The 20,308-nt window shown below is 39.3% G+C and overlaps 1 protein-coding gene across 7 annotated transcripts in view; it reads right to left on the bottom strand.

Moving 5' to 3' along the window:
- ERCC6 (ERCC excision repair 6, chromatin remodeling factor) overlaps positions 1-20,308 on the bottom strand; it is a 77,272-nt gene that overhangs the window by 31,287 nt on the left and 25,677 nt on the right. For all 7 annotated transcript variants that reach the window (XR_003209970.2, XM_025880590.2, XM_025880591.2 and 4 more), the window contains 3 exons: positions 18,603-18,728; positions 13,426-13,584; positions 6,348-6,483 (listed from right to left, as the gene is read on the bottom strand). Coding sequence is in view for 6 of the 7 variants with exons in the window: in XM_025880590.2 (XP_025736375.1) it covers positions 6,348-6,483; positions 13,426-13,584; positions 18,603-18,728 (421 nt within the window). In the remaining variant the exon portion in view is untranslated. The remainder of the gene's footprint in view (positions 1-6,347; positions 6,484-13,425; positions 13,585-18,602; positions 18,729-20,308) is intronic.

The raw sequence follows: 20,308 nt of genomic DNA, 5'->3' as shown, positions 1-20,308 counted from the left end.
TAGTGAGCTAATGCCAAAACCCTGAACACTTTGACAGAGGACAACTGTTAAAAAAAAAAAAAAAAGTACCAAAATGGACCCAAGAAAAATGAGACAAACCGATGAGACCAATTACTGATGAACTTGAAAAAGATGGTATGCTCTTCTCACCAAAAGTCAACCAGACCCAAAGGGTTTCACGAGCAACATAGGAATCCATCCTGTTGTTTAAACTATTCCAAAATGCAGGAAAAGACAGGACGCATTTCAATTCATTACTATAAGGCTAGCAAAACCCTGTTTTCAAAACTAACAGACACACCACACTTAAACATGTACTCCCTACTAGAGATCCATTACTTACAAATAAAATCTAGCCGTATATTAACCTAATAAGGCTCATCACAGGAATATAAGAACAGCAAAGTATCAGGAAACCTAATGCAATCATTCATGTAATCACAATTACGCAAATTTTATAAAATTCAACATCTTCAAAAATGATTTTAATATTATGTTAATAAACTAGGATTGGAAAATTTTTTAACTCAACAGAGTATAAAATGGTGTAATAAGAGCCAAAAACATTTTGAAAGAGAAAAACAAAGAGGGAGAAATGACTTTCTCATGTCATAATACCCACTCAAAACTTCCGAGTTTATAAAACTGCTTTAGAGAACAACTATGGTACCCGGTACGTATTAAAAGTTCAACGGGGAGAGCTATATTATTACTATGACCACTCCTTTGCAGTCTTCCTGTTCATGGTTTTCATGAACCGTTTTGGTTTTCAATGCCTGCACAGTCCTACATTGAAGACCACAGCTGATTAACCATTTCCCAACTCTGTACCTTACGGTGAATGCACAGTAAAAACCTCAGGGCTCACAGCTTTCCAAACACACAGCCAGGTTTCTCCTGGACTCGCCTCCCTCCCCTATGCCCTGACTACACTGCTAATCCACCACCACGGGCCCCGCTGCAGCTCCTAGTGCCCATGAAGAAAGGCGGGCCGTGCAAAGATGCACTGCTCCACCTCGCACGCCTCATCCCGCCAGTCCCGGGACTTTCAGAAGCCAGAGCTGATGCTAAGAACTCCTCTGCGCCTAAATTTTCCATGGACGCTGTGGACAGGCAGCTGCCACAACTCTACCCCCGTCTTCCCCGCCAGGAGAGCAGTGGCTGCTAGAAGTCATAAAGCAGCTAGGACCCAAGAAGGCAGAGGACCGAAACTGAGAATGTCTGTGCCCAACTCTCCTCTAGGCCTGGAGCTCTGTGCACACACAGAGACAAGGGGGGATGAAAACAACTACCACTGTTTGGGGCTTCAAAACCAACAGAGGACAAATTACCACCCACGTTTATGAAATGTCCACTGGGTCGTAGCCAGGCCCTGCAAATGTGCGTCCACTTGCTTGGGACCCTGGAACTCCTGCAACTGCTGGATGCAAAGACTCACCACGGCCATTCCCTTAACGCCCCCACCCACCAAGGAATGCCACCCTGAACTGGATTCTGGACACCACTTCACCACAGCTGAGCAAATGAGATGCCAAGCCTCTCAAATACACACCACTGGTACCATGGTCAGCTTCTTTTGCATGTTTAATAAAGACTAAAGTTGATCCGGAAAATTCTGTAATGTTAAGCCATAGAAATACACAATTTCTACCATATTCAGAAAGATGTATGATGAGTAATAATCAAAAAGACACTTTCATAAGAAGCATAAGAATTTTTTTTTTAATGTCCCTATCGACAATGTAACTTCCACTTAACGGCCACTGGGTAAAAACATCATCTAAGACTATTTGTTTTCACCTGATTCAATCTCAGAATTCTATAACGGCCTAGACTGGAGTTTCAATAATGGCGAATTGTTGAATATTACGGACGTCTCTATCCAAACACTTAAGACAAATCATCTCGGGCGGTTTCAAATTAAAAGCTTGTAAAATATGTAACCTCTCCTAGTTTTTGCAATTAATAGGGTACATCTGCAATTAGCCTGACTTACTGAATGCAGTGCGGTTGTCATTAAAAGACGTCTGTGAAAGCGCTGCTGTTATTATGGAGGCTCAGGAGACCGATCCCTCCTAGAGGGCAAACAGCGGACCGGTAGAAAACAAGAGCCATAAATCACACTGTCAGGCAGCGGGGCGAGCGGGCTGCAGCACAGGCACAGGAAGGCCATTCACGGGAAACACAGCGCGGCTTCCCGGGCAGGATTTACGGCACCTGTAATTAATTAAAATTTCCTTCAAGCTAAATCTTTAATAAACAAGGATTTGTGCTGACAATGAAGAAAAAAGGGTCTCCAGCAACATAATTCTACAATCTACCTCACAGAACAAGCATATAGCATCTATCATTTCATGTATCAGGTGTATACACCGTCTCTCAAGTTAATAGGAATTACATCACTTTGTGTTATAATTTGTGTACTTGGAATTGGCCTGAAATATTTAGGATGCTTGAGGGACCGTGTGGCCCTTTTCTACTTTTATTTGCTATGTTTTTGCCTGACTCCCTTCCAGCTCTTTAAAAAGCCAAGTCCTCTGACTAGTGTTCAGAAAACGGGCCTTTTTAAAGAACACGTGATGGCAGTTTCATCAAACAGCCATGTTTTCCTGTGGTTTGTTCTTTAGTCACACCTTGTGTTTCGCAAAAAGAACTTTAGCATGCTATTTCACCGTATCCACTCGGGGCCAGATGCATCTGGATGTGAGGAAAAAAAGGTCTAGACGTGAATGCCCACGAACACGTTTGATAAAGCAAGTGTGAACCTTCAAGCTAGCAAGTATTTATATTGAATCAGTCAGAAACAGCAGAGCATCTTTTCTTTTGACTACCGGGAAGAATGGGTCTATGACATTCTTTGTTTCTAACCGTCCAAAATTACCTGAGTAAATGTTACCCGCCAAGGACGACACTAAGCTTTTCATGCATACCTATTACCTCAACAACTCTTCACAAAATTACCAAAAAAAAATACTCATTTTTTGGAGATCAAACTAGGCTCAGAGAAGCTAAGTGATTTGTTCAAGGTCACAAAGCTATAAAATGGCAAATCCAAGATTCAAACCCTGATCTGGTAATGATAAAAGCTACACTTTGGAACCTTTGTGCTATTTTTGCATTTCCCACTCTTATGCCCCTAAATGCCACAAGTTTGTCAAAACGCGATAAAACTCTTTGAATTATCAAAAATACTCCACAGAATTACTGTATCTGTAGGATATAACAGGAAAAGGTGGGAGAGACAAAGTGACTACTGGTTCAGAATACAAGCAAGAAATTTCTCATTAAACATCTTCCAACAAATTGATAAAAAGGGTCCTTAATAATAAAATTAACTTCGTAACACAGTGCTAAAGATACCACCACCCACTGTGAGTTACGGATAAGTACAAAACTGCCTTCTTTTATTATCTTTTCAGATATTTTCTCTCCCCAAGAAAATGACTAGCTTTTCAAGGTCAGTTAAAAACATCATATCCATATTTTGGAGCCCTGACAGCCTCAAATACCTGCAATGTCATGTTTATAGTTACTCAAGAAATGTATTTTAATCAACTCATGTATCAAGTTTCTCTGTTAGAAAAGAGGGATCATAAAACATGAGAAAAGGAAAATCTTAGATTCCTATGAAATGAGATTTCAATTGACCATTAAAAGAAGATCCAGAAGACTGAAAATGTCTTTATCTGATTTGATTGTTTGGTTGAAAATACTAGCCACGTATTTTTCTGCATGGTTGCTGGGTTTGCATTTGATAATTCTAAATTATGCTGTCAATCAAACAGAGTATTAACAAAGATAATAGAGGGTCACATGGTGAGAGAAGTAGGAAGCTAAAAGGCAATGTAAGAAAGAAGAATGACGGATGCGTTCCATTCAGAAAAGTGATCATCTGATGCCTGTGCTCTAAATGAAAATTTTTTTAATTTTCAAAATTTCATGTCCTATCAGCTACAACAAATCATTAGGAAAATAAAGGCAATCTACTTGAATGATAAGCAGAACAATTACTGAATTAGTACTTTTAAGTTTTCTAAAGAGAAATTCTCTTCTCTTCCATATTTTCTCCAGCACTGAATGTCCCTATGCCAGAGTGCCATTATCTGGACAGGCCCGTGGGCACAGAAAGCTCCCCCATGGAGAAAAAGAATCTCAGCTGATAAGGACAGAAAGGAAGTCAAGCATTAGATGCTGGGTTAGAGGTCAGACAGAATATTTGAAACATGATTAAAAAACATATTTAACTGTAATCTAACACATTATCTGCAAGCCAACAGGTGTGCATGGGGTGGTGACAAAGATCTTCATGAACAAATATTAAAAGGAAGGAGCAAAGGTATCAAATGTCACTTTGGTGTTTGAATCTAGCAGCCGGAGTTCTGATCTTGGAAGTGTTACTAACAAGGTCTGTGCAAAGGACTTAATGTATTTTTAATGTGTACTCATCACAAATAAACTGATATTAACAACGATAAACAATAAACTGTGTTTCTAAGTCGAGAGTATGGTTTGTAAGATGCAAACGAACACCTTTTTGGTCTTTTGCATGCCAACTTACATCTTTAGAGATCGGGGATACTTTATAATGGAAAAGAAACAGAGTTAATTAAGGGTCAGAGGAAACACACATGTCTACTGCTTTTCCTCAAAAGTTAAATAAGAAACTTCAAGGTAAGGTCCTTAGCAAACTGTAAAGCACCAAAAAAATTATGAACAATCACATATATGCATGTGTTTGTGTGTGCAAAACAACCTCAGAAGATGGAATCACAGCAAACAAAAGTGAAATATCTATTCTCTAAAGCTCTGCCCTCCAAACAAGGAAGCAGGGCACCAACAGAGACATTTCATTTACATGAAAATAGTTCTTCAGGTTATAATAAAAGAGGAAATGCAGGTAAGCTATGATAAAGGTGAAAGTGAACATATGCCCTTCAGTAGCCAGAAAGAGATAAAGAGGAACATAAGGAAAATGTGCCTTTTAAAGAGAAACATCAGTAACGAATCCTGCTGGGTTTTGCAATACAAAACATTAAGAAATGTCAACAGACGATGGAAATGAAAAAAGGCATCAAAAATGTTTTACGAGGGTGACAAAAAGATATTTACAACAATTTGGTTTGACTAGAAAAACAATCTAAATGGTTATTTTTATGCTGTTAAAAATCACTGTTTTGTTTTGTTTCATTTCGTTTTGTCCACAGCATTAACCCTACTTCATTAATTATTTTAACTCAGTTTGTTTTCCATTTACCATTTAAAATTCAGGGCAAAGTCAGCTGGTGTAACAGCAGCTAGGATAAGCAAGATCCCATCTCACCAGACTTGAGCTACCAAATTACAGATAGTCCTGATTCACTTCGATCAAAAGTTGCACTTACTCATGATCGTGAACAAAACAGGAGTTTGGAGGAAAGGGGTACGGGGCGAAACTGCAGAAACAATGGAGTTCAGGAGCCCACGTGTCTTAACTCAGTGAGACAAACATTCAGCAGCTCTTTCAGGTATGCTGCTCTCGTGTGAGTCCACGAGAGCTCACTCAAGAGCTCCAAAGACTTGGGAAAGAAAGAATTCACAGCAAACTGCCACTTCGTGTCAATAAAATAACCTGCAAACCCATGGTGAAGAAGGGCAATTATTAGCTCTTCAGCAAATGCTTATGGGCACTTTACACAGCTCACAGTCTGGATGGTCAGAGCTGAGAATTAAAAAAGCATAATACAACCTCTCTGTGCTACCCATGTGAGCACAAATAACCTCCTTTTTAATCATGTGACTAAAATTACACATTAGTGAAGAAATTCAAAATACAGTGCTTGTGCTTACATGATGACCAAAGATTCAGAGAACACAATTTAACAAAAAAGCAATAGGAAAAGCAACAAATTAGGAAATTCTCAAAATGGCAGGTTGTTCTTTTGTTCATTAAAAATATGTTGAAAAGCATGTTAAATGCATTTACCAACGAGGAGTTATTACATTACACTTTCCTGAAACTGTGGAAAGCCACTAATGGACCGAATCCGACTAGTTAACTGCTCTCTAAGCCCCCAATGTATGGTCCCACTCACACTAGCAGGCTCGTGGTGCACTGTCCGTGCCCAGTTGGTGTTTTGCTGGACAACAAACACGTCTCAAGGCCACTATGAACCGTTAGAATGATAAAGCCTACATTCATAATTGTTTTGAAAATACAGAGCTCTAAATTACATCAGTAACAGTAATGCATAAAAGAAACACAGGAACATATATCTGAGAAATACAGGGATCAAAGGAAAAACAAATATGTAAAATGGAGACGTTTAAAACCAAGCAAACCAACAGGTACTGAAGTATTGTAGTGTTACCTTTTTTTGAGTATAGGAGCCGGTTTCATGTAGAATTGCCACTCTGAACGGAGGCCACCATGTATGAAATTCCTTCACCCACTGATGCATCACTGTCGTTGGACAGACAATTATAGTCGGACCCAACCCCTTGAACCTGCACCCAAAACGTCCAAGAAAACACAACCATGAATGACAATATATGGATGATTAACCGCCAAAAAACAAGAAAAATAAACAAACAGGAAGGTAATCATTTAAAAAAGAAAAGCCTAGCTTTGGAAATTTATCGATATTTTCTTTAAAGAAAAAGCTGTTGAGGTTAACACCCAGTAAGTGAAATCTAGAGTAAAGTAAAAGAAAATGAAACAAAAATTACTAACAAAAATACTTTCCTTTCCTCTTCTATTCCAGGTGAGGGAAGCCGTTATGTATCTCTTCAAACCTAAGAGAATCATAGCAGTTTTCACCCACACGATTTCAGTCAACCTCCCAGCCATGGGAAGTAAGCAGGACAGAAATGCTGCCGTGCTCGGGGGCTCTGAAGGCTGGCATGCCCAAGGCATCGTGGTTACCAGCAGACGCAGCAATGCCTACAGTCAATCTCCTGACCGCCGCGGCCTGCTCGCTTTGGGGTGGGGGGGGGGGGGGGGGGGGGGGGGGGGGGCATCACACTGACCACTTCCCGTGGAAAGCCCATAGCAAGAGTGCAGCTGTGCTGTCTTGTGGGAAGCAGCAGAGCACGACACAGCGAGAGGCTTAATAGCAGTCACCCACTGACCCAGCAGTCCCAAACAAACACTGACGTACGGGGATATCCACTGGAGCATTATCTACACTGTGGAAAAAGTGGGTGCCGCCTAAATGTCCATAAAGACAAGGGATGAACAAACCATTCCATTTCTTTAATTCAGCACAAGCTAGTCGTTAGGAGCGCTGCCTGGGTCTGAACCCCCCAGCTCTGCACACATGAACTGTGTGCATGATCTTGCGCACATTACTTAACCTCTCTGAACTTCAGTTTCACATCTTAAAACGGGAGTAGTAATAGTACTGATCACATAGGGTGAAATGAAGATTTAATTCAATTAATACCTGTAAAGTGTTCAGAACAGTGCCATATGGCAAATATTATAAAGGCTTATTAAATAACATGGAATATCAGAGAACCATTAAAATCACTTTTGAAGAATATTTAAAAACCTGGGAAAATGCTCATAGGAAGTCTTTTAAAAAACAAAACTATCTACGGAATCACTCCAACTCACTTTCACACAGAGAGCCAGCAGATTGGTGGTGGTGGCCACTATCTCAACATCTCTCTCTCCCGCTCTCCTTCCTAACGGAACCATGACTCTGTGCGGGTGTCCCCTCTTCCTTCCCACACTCGTACTTGATGGGGTTCTGACCACTGCCTGGCTTGGCAGAAAGATGGGAGAAGCAGGAACCCAGGTTCATCCACAGCTGTCAGCACGCAGTAGCACCCCCCCACACACACACACCCCTGGCACTGTTCACTCTCCCACTCAGGGCCTCGCTCAGGGTGAGGAAGGAAGGACTTCCATTCCAGGCTGGGGGAGAGTTTTCTCTCTGGTCTCTCCTACTGCATGTGAACAAGGAAGCGTAGCCAGTGACTGCCGGGCAGTTGGGCTACAGTGCACGGAGATCTGATGGCTACCACGATAACTGACGTTCCGAGAAAACTGAAGTCCCCGGGTCCCCATGATGCCCTTGCTAGGCTGTGGATCATGCTGTGTCTACTCCCCGCCTCCTCTGTAGGTTCCTAGGTGTATCACATATATTGTGAACGTCTGACTCAACGTAACGTTTTGCCTACTTGCAGCCACAATACCCTAATACGCTGCCACCGCAGGTAGCTGAACGCGCACCACCCTGCCCTCCTTCCCCGGTTACGGTGGAACCGGCGTCCGTCCTCTTGTGTGACCAATCCCTCTGCCTGCGCTCGGGGCCCATGCCCCGCTATGTCACGGCTCCCATTACTGTGCCCACTTCTTCCTCAGTCCTGCTGGGAGCTGGGCACCAGTTGGTACACGAGATGAAAATTAAGCAAAAGTCAGACTGACTACAGCAATTCAGCACTAGGCTCACGCTCAGCTTGTGCTACAGGAGGCAACTGGGAGCCAAGACTGACTGAGGACGCTAAGGCCACAGGGCCTACCTTTCACTCACGCCGGGGCAGAATCACTGCCACTCTCCCCCTGCCCCACCTTTCTCTAAAAGCCCAACAAGGATGTTGAATACCTGAAGCTAGGTGCACACTGCACATACTCTCCCCAGGTTACCTCATCAATTCCCACAGCTGCAATTACTCCCTCTACACAGATGACACCAAATCTAGGTCCCCAGCCCAGACCTCTTTCCTGAACTCCAAAGTACCATACGCTTGGATGTCCAACCACTGGCTCTCCACTTACATGCCCCCATGACATCACACATCATCCTCCCCCACCTCGCCCTCTTCCCATGTTTCCAAACCCAATGGAAAGAACGGTCACCCACTATCGAGGTGCCCAAATTCAAAGTCCATGCTTCATCACTGATCTGTCCCTCTTGTTCTCTACCTACTCAACCTACACTGAGTTATGTCACGTCTACCTCCAAGAAAGGCACCCTGGCTCTCCATCGATGCTGTTGATACTCCAGGTCTGGCCACTATCACCTCTTACCTAGGTTACTGCACTTTTTAGCACAGACATTTCAAAAAAGCAAAATCTGAGTGTCTCATTCCTTCGCTTGAGAGGCTTTAATGTTTGCCCACTGCTCTTGAATAATCTACCCACCTTAAGCTGGTCTATGAGACCACAAGGACTGACCTCTGCTCACCCCTTCAGCCTCACCCCTCTCACTGCCCCCACCCCAACACCTGCCTCTGTGGTTCAGCACTCCTCCTGCCAGCACTGTCCTGAGCTCCAACGAAGTACAGACGCCTCTGATCTCTTGAAATTCCCCGTGTCCTTCGGAGCCCTCACCCTAGCCGCCCTCTACTTGTGCCTTAGCCCCGACGTTCTTTTACAGTCTTCCTTTTTCTCTCTGGAGGAGTTAAGCATCCTTCCTTGGTATACCCACACTAGTTAGGACCCCATACTAACCCTACCATAACATGCATCACTCGTATTGTAACTGTGCATGAGAGCCTTCCTAAGGCCCTTGAGGGGAGAAATGGCCTCTTCTTCAAATGCTGAGACCACAGGACGTAGTTAATGAATATTGGTTTTATTAAATGAAAACATTTTCTTAAAGGTTGTTAGAAAATATACTGAAATGTTAAAAGAGATTATTTGTGAGTTAGGGAATCATGGGTAATTTTTATTTTTTTGCCACAGCTCAGTAAATAATTTCTGAGCTTAAAAAAATTTTTTGTAAGTCACTCAGAGTAAATCACACAGTGCTTGAAATATTAAAAATAATCTTCCACACAACTCAAAAATACCTGTAGTTCTAATACAGAAACAAGCCATAACTGAAATGAGGCTCACCCTTACATTCCAATGTGACAAAATGCCTCCATCCACTTCTAAATCCTCTCACCCCTCAGCTACAGCCGCTGCCCCTGCCCCTCTGCTCCATATTAAGGGCTCAAGAAGTAGAGGCTACCACAGACTTTCCATCTCCCAAAGAATTCCCAAGCCAGGCTCTGCTCCTCACTAAGGGCAGGTCCCCTGCAGGCGTCCCCTCAAGCTCCCTGGGGATGGCATGACTCTGCTCTGGCCCCTCCCATGACAATATTTCTTTCTAAAAGGATTAAATGCACCACCTTCTTTATATCCTCCATAGGGAACAAGAGTTATTATCAATATGCACTTCGCAGGGATTAGGAAACAACCAATCAAAACCTGTTTAAAATATTTACAAACAAAGTCACTTTCAAATAAGCATAAATATATACACATGCTTTATTCAGCTATATAGCATTTTTTCTTTTTATCACACGCTTAATGCGAACAGCTACACTGATGACTCACGCTGTGTCATTTAGGGCCAATACTTTATATTCTAGTTGAACACAAATCTGGCATTATGATGCCCTTTCATTTCTGCCATTCTCCCGCTATTAGAAGACTACGGAGGTTTTCACGCTGAGTGGAAATCTAGGAGCAGACCTAGATTGTTCCTGAACCACAGGAGGGGCAATCAAATCCATTAACAGTCACATCAACTGAACCACCCTTTTCCAACCCTCAAAACCAGTGAGATGAGCATAAGAAATGGCTAAATGTACTAGAGTGATTAGCCTCAATTACCAAACTGGCTAAAATTCCTTTCATCTTTGATTAGCATTGATTATCTAATGAGTTTAGGACAAGCCAATAGCTCCAATGGTCAAATACTTCAACCTACAAGACGGAAATCCAGCTATCCACAGGCTAGTAGAACTTATTACGAGGAATTACAAAGTAAAATATTTACCTCTGAAAGTTCATTAACTCGTTCAGGCCATGTTGTTTGTAACCAGGAATTAGTAAATGATATCGAAGGCTTTAAAGTGTTAACTGAAGTTTGAAAGGTAAACAGTTTATTTCCTCATCATGAAATTCAGGGGACCGACTGCAGTACGAGCGGCAGAGAAAGGGAGCAGAAGGGAGGAGAAGGCAGTATACACATGATGAGCTGGGAGCACAAAACCAGTACAGACTTTTATAACCGCGGGCAATAAGCTTCTCCCCATTTTAAAAACAAACACACATGCAAAACACATTAAAAAACAAAACCAAAAAAACTCCTTTAACCATGAAGTTTCTTCTTGGTATCCCAGAGATTTACACTGTTTCAATAATCATAGACCATGAAATTGTAACATGGAGACCATCTCAAGTCTGGGCCCCCAAAGCTACAGCTCACAGGGGTTCCAAGAACATGTAAATAGCCAAAATGAGCCACGTCAGCTCACTGAGACCTTCATATGACCATTCGTCTATTTTTCTTTAGGACATAAACACAGAGAAGAACTCCAAGTTCATCTACTTGCAAGAGGTGGACAGGTTATAAAATTGTGAGAAAAATATGATACAATTTGCTCTGGCACATGGAAGTGGAGGGGACCAAGCTCCCCAGCACACCTCTATTCATAAAGAGCCTGGTTGGCTGATAACATAACTGCATTCTGGGAAGCCACTTCTACCAATACTATTTTAATAAAGACAATCTGGGCTATCGTCCAACATGCCACACTATTTCATTATGGAAAAGAGGATATGAGCATTGATAGTTAATTGATTACAGCTGCTGCTCATTATTAGCCCTGCCTTCACTCCTAGTAGGATTGCCACCACTCTGGAGAGCATGTTTTAATTTTTAGATCAAAACTACACTGCAGGGATGACTTGAGTTTTCGTAGGCCCAGAGTGTTAGACTCCACACAAGTTTCATGATAATAGGAAGGGAAGGAAAGATAAGAGATGGGAAATAAGAAAATCCCAGAAATCATTTAAGGAAAGAAAGACAGTCCTAGAAACAATCTGGGGCAGCCTGGGGCATTCCAGTTATCCAAAAAGAAAAAAAAGAAACAAACAAAACCACCCAGGTAGAGATGCAGAGCCAAGTCAATCAAAGAGCTTATTTAAAACAGAGAAAGCACTTTTTCAAATGCTAAACTAATGACACTCATAGATAGGAAAACACTAAATGCTCATTTTCAACTCTTTTTCCCTTGGGCTGGAATGTCTTCACGGTTCCAAATAAAATATGCAATAGAATTCTAGTATTTGAAGGAAAACCTCTGCTTCAATACAACTTCCATGTAATAACAACAAAACATTTAGTATTTTAAAATCTCTAAATGTTTTTTCCCTTTCCTACATCATATAAAATATTCCTAAAATATTCTAGAACTTCAAATACTCCTCATGAAAAGTATGATCTGTTAAATTAATGAAAAAGGAATAAAAACAAAGCACTATTTTTAAGATTAAAAAAAAAGTTTACTCAATAGTTTATGGTTTGCATTTGGCTCCATACTAAACGTTTCTCTGGGGCTAAACCCGAGTGCAGGACAGTCACTTTCTGCAGTTGTTAGCTTCAGGCACATTGGCACTATGTTAAAGGTGTCTCCAAACCATATTCAGTGAGTGTCTGAGGTTGCCACAACATAACCATCTGGTAAATATCTTGCTGTTACTCATTAGATAAACCTACTTGAATCCAAGGAGCTCTCAGATTTTCTGGGTTCAAGATTAAATATCCTACATAATTCACCTCGTATTATTTTTACCAACACTGATTCACATAAAGCCAATTTACAGCTTCAATATGTAAATAAATGCTCACTGTATTTCATGATAAAATATTTCAGTCCCAACATACTGAACTAACACAGTTTAAATGTTGATTCTTTCCGAATACCACAGTTTTAATAGTTCATTTAAATTCCTAAAGAGAATAAAGACCACAATCTAAACATAATTTTCCATCATTTTAGGCAATCATTTAGGCTTTGGCTTTAGAGTTGATATAAAATTCTTGAAGACTGGGAGAGGGAGAAGAAAGCATAGTGAGCAGACAATGTCATGTAAAAAAAAAAAACCAAACAAACAAAAACACTACCACTATCCGTAAATGCTATCGCACATACTGATTATAAAAGAAATTCGGGAGAATGGCTTCTCCAAAGCTCCAACTTTCCCCATGAACAGACTTTGTACTTACTGTAATGCTCACCTGGTCTCCTGCCAGAACAAATATTTTAATGTAAAATTTAATAAATGGAACTAAAGGTATTATGCCCAATTTAAAATTCCATATTGTGTAAACTATCGATATTAACATAATTGAGTTTGTAAACAATCCATTTGTAGAAGCTAACCTTAGACACTGTATTGACCCAAAATATCTAGTGGGGCTCATCTGCAAAATGAAGCATCAATGCCTGGAATTCATTAAAAGCGTTACATGTTTAATTTCTCCTGCCCTACAGCTCCATTGTCTCGTAAAAATTTTCCTTTGATGTCCCCCACTAAAAGAATTAAAGGAATATTGTAATTGAAATGTCATCAATAATTCACAAGACCCTCCTCCACAGCAATACAGCTGATGAAATATTAATTGAGCTCCACAGACTGACAGTCTGCAGAGGAGCACTTGCCTGTAATTTGAACCACGAGTCCTGATCTTGCTGTAGCTCAGACCTGCCAAGAAGGCAATTATCTGGATGGTCTTGCCCAATCCCATTTCATCTCCCAGAATTCCTCCTGCCTGCTGGCAGTGCAATTCCCACAGCCACCTAACACCTGTCTGCTGGTACCTACAACAACAAACACCAACAAGAAAGAGAAAATGGCAAATGGTGGATGATACAGATCATAACAGAAAGTATTCATGAATTAATCATTTGGCTAGGTTCTAGTACCAGTCAGAGAAACACGCCGGATGTGTGTTTTACATGAGTATTGTATTTATAAGGTCATACATTTTTGATTACCTAGGCATAAAATCACAAATTTTTCTTTATAGAACATGTTAACACATTTCTAATTAAACTGATAGATGACCCGGGTAATTAGGGACTATTTCATTTCTTTTTCAACATTAGAAATAGCTTGGTAAACAAGCATAAATTTATTATATTTTATTCAATATCTTTCCCAAAAAACTCAAATACTTTGTTATATAAAGTTCCAACAATTTTTCTACGAAAAAAGAGGCATTAACATTTACTTTTTCTATCTCAACAGCATCAAAAAGCAAGAGACAGAACACCACAATTTACATCATACACTGTTGAAAAGTCACTTGACCAATTATATTATCTTTTATAGGAAAAGTTTAATTGAATTTTAAGGCCATAAACAAGTCTGAATAAAAGGGCTGCTCACAAAATTAGTACATGACAGATGATTCTCTCGTATTATTAGCAGATGCAAAAAAGAACAGTTTAAAGACACAACAGTACAAAAAATTTTTTTAATTTTTTAAAGCAGAACTTGATTCAGGGGCTTTATCATAAATATAGAGATCAGAGCTATTAAAATTTTAAATAAGGAGTACAAGACAAAGAAAAATAATATGTTCCTCTCTAAAAACAAAGTTGGTATTTTCCTTTCTCCATCAATGGCATATTCAATCTATAATCTAAAAAAAGGAAGCTAAAAAAAGGATTAATGCAAGAAGAATTTTTGAGATTTAAGGAAGAACAACATCATAGGATGGTATGAAAATTATATGCCAAGTTTAAAAACCAATCTAAGGCAAAAAGTATTTAAAAGACCATGAAATCTAGGGGCACCTGGGTGGCTCAGTTGTTAAGCGTCTGCCTTCAGCTCAGGTCACGATCCCAGGGTCCTGGGATGGAGTCCCGCATCAGGCTCCCTGCTCAGCGGGAAGCCTGCTTCTCCCTCTCCCACTCCCCCCTGCTTGTGTTCCCTCTGTCTCTCTGTGTCAAATAAATAAAATCTTTAAAAAAAAAAAAAAAGACCATGAAATCTAAAGATTTTTTTTTTCCCCAAAGAAAATACCAAGGCTGATGAGCTTCCCATCTTAAACACAGGTGGTTTTGTTGTTGGTTTACTGGCCCGATATTTACTCCAGTATATGTGGTATGTCTACCTAAAATCTCACTGTGAACTCTAGTCCTTGTTGAACTAGTTTTATTTCATCTCTTAATCACTAGTAGGGGAAGTAGCTTCCCCTAGAATCAATTCCAAAAATTTACCTCTAGCTATTGCTATTACTATCTATCATATAAGGAAAACTTTGAATGAGAATGTTGCTTATTAAGTTTGCTATTATACACACTAAATATGCACCCTGAAGAAGAGGATTAAAAATCAAAACACGGTGAAGTCTTATGTGGATAAAAGATCATTAAATTGAGGAAGAAGGACAAGTTCTATTAATACATGGTACATAATCAGAGAATAATGGCTAACCAACTCCTTAAGAAGCCAACTGCTGGGGAGGCAGAGGGCCATGTGGTTTGGATATAGCCTCACAACCACCCTACATAAAGATGAGCAACCCATTTTATATTAGGATATGAAAGCACATACAGGTTAAGTAACGTGCCAAAGGTCATACTGCTAGGAAAAAAATGAGCAAGCCTGAACTGAAATCCAGAACCTCTCCTTCCAAAGTGACTCTACTTTAGAGATAATCTTGACCAGCAGTTCTTGATGGGGAGTTATTTTGCTCCCCAGGGGACACTGGGCTATCCCTGGAGTCATTTTTGGTCGTTCAAACTGGTAAAGTACAATTATTATCTAGTAGGTAGAGTCTAGAGATGCTGTTCAACATCCTACAATGCACAGAACAGTCCTTACAACAAAAGAATTATTCTGTCCAAAATGTCAGTTGTGCTGAGGATGAGAAACCCTGATCTAGACTAAAAGCTGACTGTGAACCATTACACTGGACCAATCTCAGCTGTGGATAAAGATGTGGCACAAAAAACTGATGTATGATCAGAAGCACTAAATACTAGTTAATCAACCTCCTTTTACTGAGGTGGAGAACAAGTATGGGAGCAACTCCTCCAGGCAGAGTAAGGACCAAAATCTCCCAGTGATTATTCTAGTGTTCCACCACTACACCACAGCGCCTCCCCCTAACACAGGTCCAACACCTCTTTTTGTTTGGGGCCAATCAACTTAAGGCAGGGAAAATCCTTAGAGGAGACCTTGAGAAACCATGAAAGGAAAAGTGGCAACCTGCATGGTATCCCAAAGGGAGTTTAGGAGGGCATTAAGACAACTGCATCCTATGTGACCCAGGAGAGGCAATAATAGTGTGATGGGTGTCTCCTCATCAACAAATGTAATCTCCAAGAGCATATGATTGTGTGTTTATAAAATGATTAACACTAAAGAAATGGTTTAAGGAAAAATATCTACTAGGTGGCCCTATAAGTCACATCACTACATGTAAATCCCCAACAACTGGGACATCGTACAAAGATGGCAAAGAGTGGCTCTTTCTTTCTACAAACGCCCTCAGACTGCATCAGCACACTGGCTGGCGGGTGTGTGTGGCTGGATGAGGAGGAGTTAGGGGACCTGGGTTCTGGTTTCAGCAGTGCCACTAACTAAGTTAGGTTTTGTTGCTTTGATATCCTAATAAACACTATAAACAATGACATACTTCAAATGAAAGCAAAATAGTTTTCAGAACCTTTGAAAAGCATATAAAAAATTATTCCTTGCAAAGATTTTTTACAAACTATTGTACAATAATAAAAAAATTGACCATACTCTGCTTCCCCCATGAGACTGAAGTATCACAAAATAACCACAAATAATTGGTATATCTTGGCATTGTCACACTAACCCAAGATTGCATTTGCTAGTGTGGCTAAAAGTAAGGTCAAAAGATTGAAGTTTGTCATTTGATTGCCAAATTATACAGATGAATGCATTTGCTGGGCAACCTTTCAAAATAGAATTTTAAAAGTTAAACATGATCTTGCAGAAAATAGCACTTAAATGGATAATTGTACCTCTGACTCCCTTGCGTACAACTATACCCTGTTAATTTAATTCCACAGAGTGCAGTAAATACAGCAAAAATATATCTATGGCTTAAAATTAAACTGGCCTGGCTAAAATTTAATCATAAAAGAAAAATGGAAACTTATCAATCCTATTAATTTTTTTCATAAAGAAAAAGAACAGAAGTTTAATAACACGAAATATTTAAAAACCTGTTTTTGAGAAATGAAACACAAGATACTTTCCAGAAACGTGTAATTAAGACTAATTAAAACAAATATGACATGTATTTACATTAACTACTATAGGGTTAATAGTCAATACACTGAAGCCTATATACTCTTAGTAAGCAAAGTTTGGTTCTAGTAACTGAAATTTCTTTAGCAGAAAATTTCACACTTATACAACAATGCACATTCAACTCGACTCTTGAGGATATATACCAACTTAACTACACATGCAGAAGTATCCTTCTTCATTAAATCAATTTAATTTATAATTTGGGTATTCCTTTTGCTAGTACAAACTGATACTATTTGGACTGTTCCTTAATATGCAATCACTTTAGAGAAGATAAAAAGAGTTGTCAATAAATGTTGTTTACATACCCTTCCATAGTTAATTTTCATTTAGGAGAAGTAATAAACAAAGTAGCCACCTCTCTGGGCTAAGAATGATTTGTCTGCAAAAATTACTAGAGCGATTCAGATTTGAATTTCTACATAGGTTGGCTTCTGCCCAGTTATGGCAACCCAACCAAGATACTTCACATTTTTAGGATTTCAGCTTTCCTATATATTTAGTGGTATAAAATAACTACTCCCAACTCCTTTTGCCCACCCTCCCCTCATTGAGGTAAAAATTAAAACTATAATATAAGCCCCTTGAGAGGAAATATAAAAAACATGTTATTTTTAAACAGACATCCTGCACAAGTTTAAGGCATGGCAGACAACCGAATCTATGAAGGAGATTAAGCATAATCATCTCAAAGAAAGAAGTTTACATGCCACACCCAACTACCAAGTGATGCTACTAAACAGAAAGTAGCTATTTAATGGTTTAACTTCCTATATGCATCGAAGAAGCCTTCCTAAAGTATCTTGTTAAGTAAATCCCAGGAGTGATGAGATTGAAAATGTGCCTCAGTATTTACAATCATCTCGGGAGACTGGCCCAGGCCATGTAGGCTACAGGCATCTATCACACAGCTTCCGGTTATCTGGAACACTCAGCCACTTCACATATGAAACGTAGTCAATTTCAAATAGCAACTTAATGCTGAAGGTGTTTGCCTAGATCTTCTCTTTTGATATTAGAACATCTACATAAAATATTTAGATGCACATTTGGTCAGCTCAAAAGTATTATACCCTTAGGTACAATATAAAACAAACTACTCACAGCAGTTTTTATTTCTACACAGAAGTAAAAAAAAACAAAAACAAAAAACACCTCAATATTGATTTTAATATACAACTCTTCTCACTTAATTCATCTGACTTAAGAAATTAGAGGTTTGGTCCCTTAGAATTACTAAGAACAAAAAAATAATTCAACGTAGATGGCTTTTAAATGTGTTGCTTTCAGCCAGCTGAGACAGGTCCACATAGATTCACCAGCTTACAAACGTGCCCCATGAGCACTTTAGTCAATTTATTATCATCTACTTTTAATGAGCAGCACGTGGCTAAAATTTCATCTGACAGTATCTATATTTGCAATAAACTACTGCAAGTACCTTAAGGGCCCACAGGTAACTACTGAGTCATATCTAAAATATTAATTTGTACACAATGGCTTGACGACAGATATAAAGAAAAGAACACATGGCACATACTTAAAAAGCTTTTTGAACAGAAAACCCGGCATTTTAAAATCATCGAACTCCGCATCGCTCTCCTCAGAATCGTCTTCGAGCTTCAGACACTTCTCTTTGTCCCGAAGCCTCAGCTTATTCCATCTCCTACCATGAAAAAAAAGTCATATTTCCATTATTTTGGTGACAAGACAGATTAAAATACAGTTCTACATAATGCACAGGAAAAAGATGGAAATCAGAATGGTCTTTTAAGCTTTCTGCTACCGTCATTACCCAAAACTCTGATATTCAAAGAAAAAAAATTCTCTTTTCCTTCCTTTTCAATTCAATTCTTTTTTGAATTATTACAGCTGCTTTAGAAATATTTCTGTAAGGTCCCATTTCATTATCAAAACTACTTGTGCCTCTTCTGGCATACCCTAAGGGGAAATTTCTCTGCTACTTCCTAAGATATATGAACTTAATTTTAGAAAAGATTCAGTGAAAATTTCAATATAACTAAGTATCTCCAAAATGGCAATGTAACAAAAAATTGATTTTATTTATAATTACTATTTCTGTGCTGAAGATGTGATAGTCATAGCATACAACAGCATAGTATTTTGAACATAAAGCAAATTTTGGGTCAAAATTTATGCTATATATATATACTATATATCAGATTAACATATTGTTTACTTAATGGGGGCATCAACAATATCAAAGGACTGATAAGTAAACAACTTAGAAAAAATATGTTCACTAAATAAAATCTAAGTTATAAATTTAGTAATATGATGCTTTTCAGATATAAACTGAGTGTTTATATCTCAGAGGAGTGATGCCATGTATGTATACCAGAAGAAATGTCTAAAAATCTGAAAGTCTTAATAACACACTAAGGTTGTTGGGAAGGTGCAGTATTTAACCAGACTAATTCTGCATCCAAATAACTCTATAATGGACACCGGTGTCATGAGTTAATACGTGTGTGTGTGTGTGTGTGTGTGTGTGTGTGTGTACACACACACATACAACTCAATAGCTTCACATTCTATTTACTTCCAAAATAAAAGGATGACCTTTCTCGGTATGCATATTCACAATGTGAATTTCACCAAATGGTGGGAATGGAATAAAGCAATACAGATAAATGCCTTCAAAGTCAAAAGCTCACAGGAAGCGAATGAGAACAGCAACATGTACAAGATGACATTTAACTGCCACTGATTACGTAAGAATACTAAGAGAATGTGTGGGGGAAGGTAAATGAGAAAATGGAAGGATAGTATCATACACGCTGCCTGGTTAGACCAATGGTGTTTTCCAGTATCAATTACCACACCAGCACAGGAGGCCAAACACAAGAGCAACAGGCAACCTCACCAAGGCAGCTGCTGGAGGACCCTAAAGCGCATCCTCTGATAAAGTCCTGCCTTGTTGAGAATGTCAACTCTTTGAAGTAATAAAAGGAAGGGATACCTGAGGTTTAACTGTGATCAGTAAGGAAGAAGTAGCTGGCGATATGAAGCTGCTTCTCAGGGTACTAAAAGTACCTATAAATAAGCACTGTTGGTGATTTCCAGAGAAGAACAGCAAATGTAAGAGGCAGTACATAGCCAAGCCTAAAAAAATAGCTGTCATAAAACCATGAGGTAGTCTTTTTATATAAAATGTTTAATGACCTTCTTGTGCTTAACTTCTAGAGGGAATCTCTTCCTCTTTTTTATTTTTCTTCCTTAAAA

This window comes from Callorhinus ursinus, unplaced genomic scaffold, assembly GCF_003265705.2.
Source record: "Callorhinus ursinus isolate GAN/ISIS: 27379988/994484 unplaced genomic scaffold, GSC_fseal_2.0 scaffold20, whole genome shotgun sequence".
NCBI lineage: Eukaryota > Metazoa > Chordata > Mammalia > Carnivora > Otariidae > Callorhinus > Callorhinus ursinus.
Note: the sequence above shows the minus strand (reverse complement) of the source record. Positions and strands in the feature narration are given on the sequence as shown.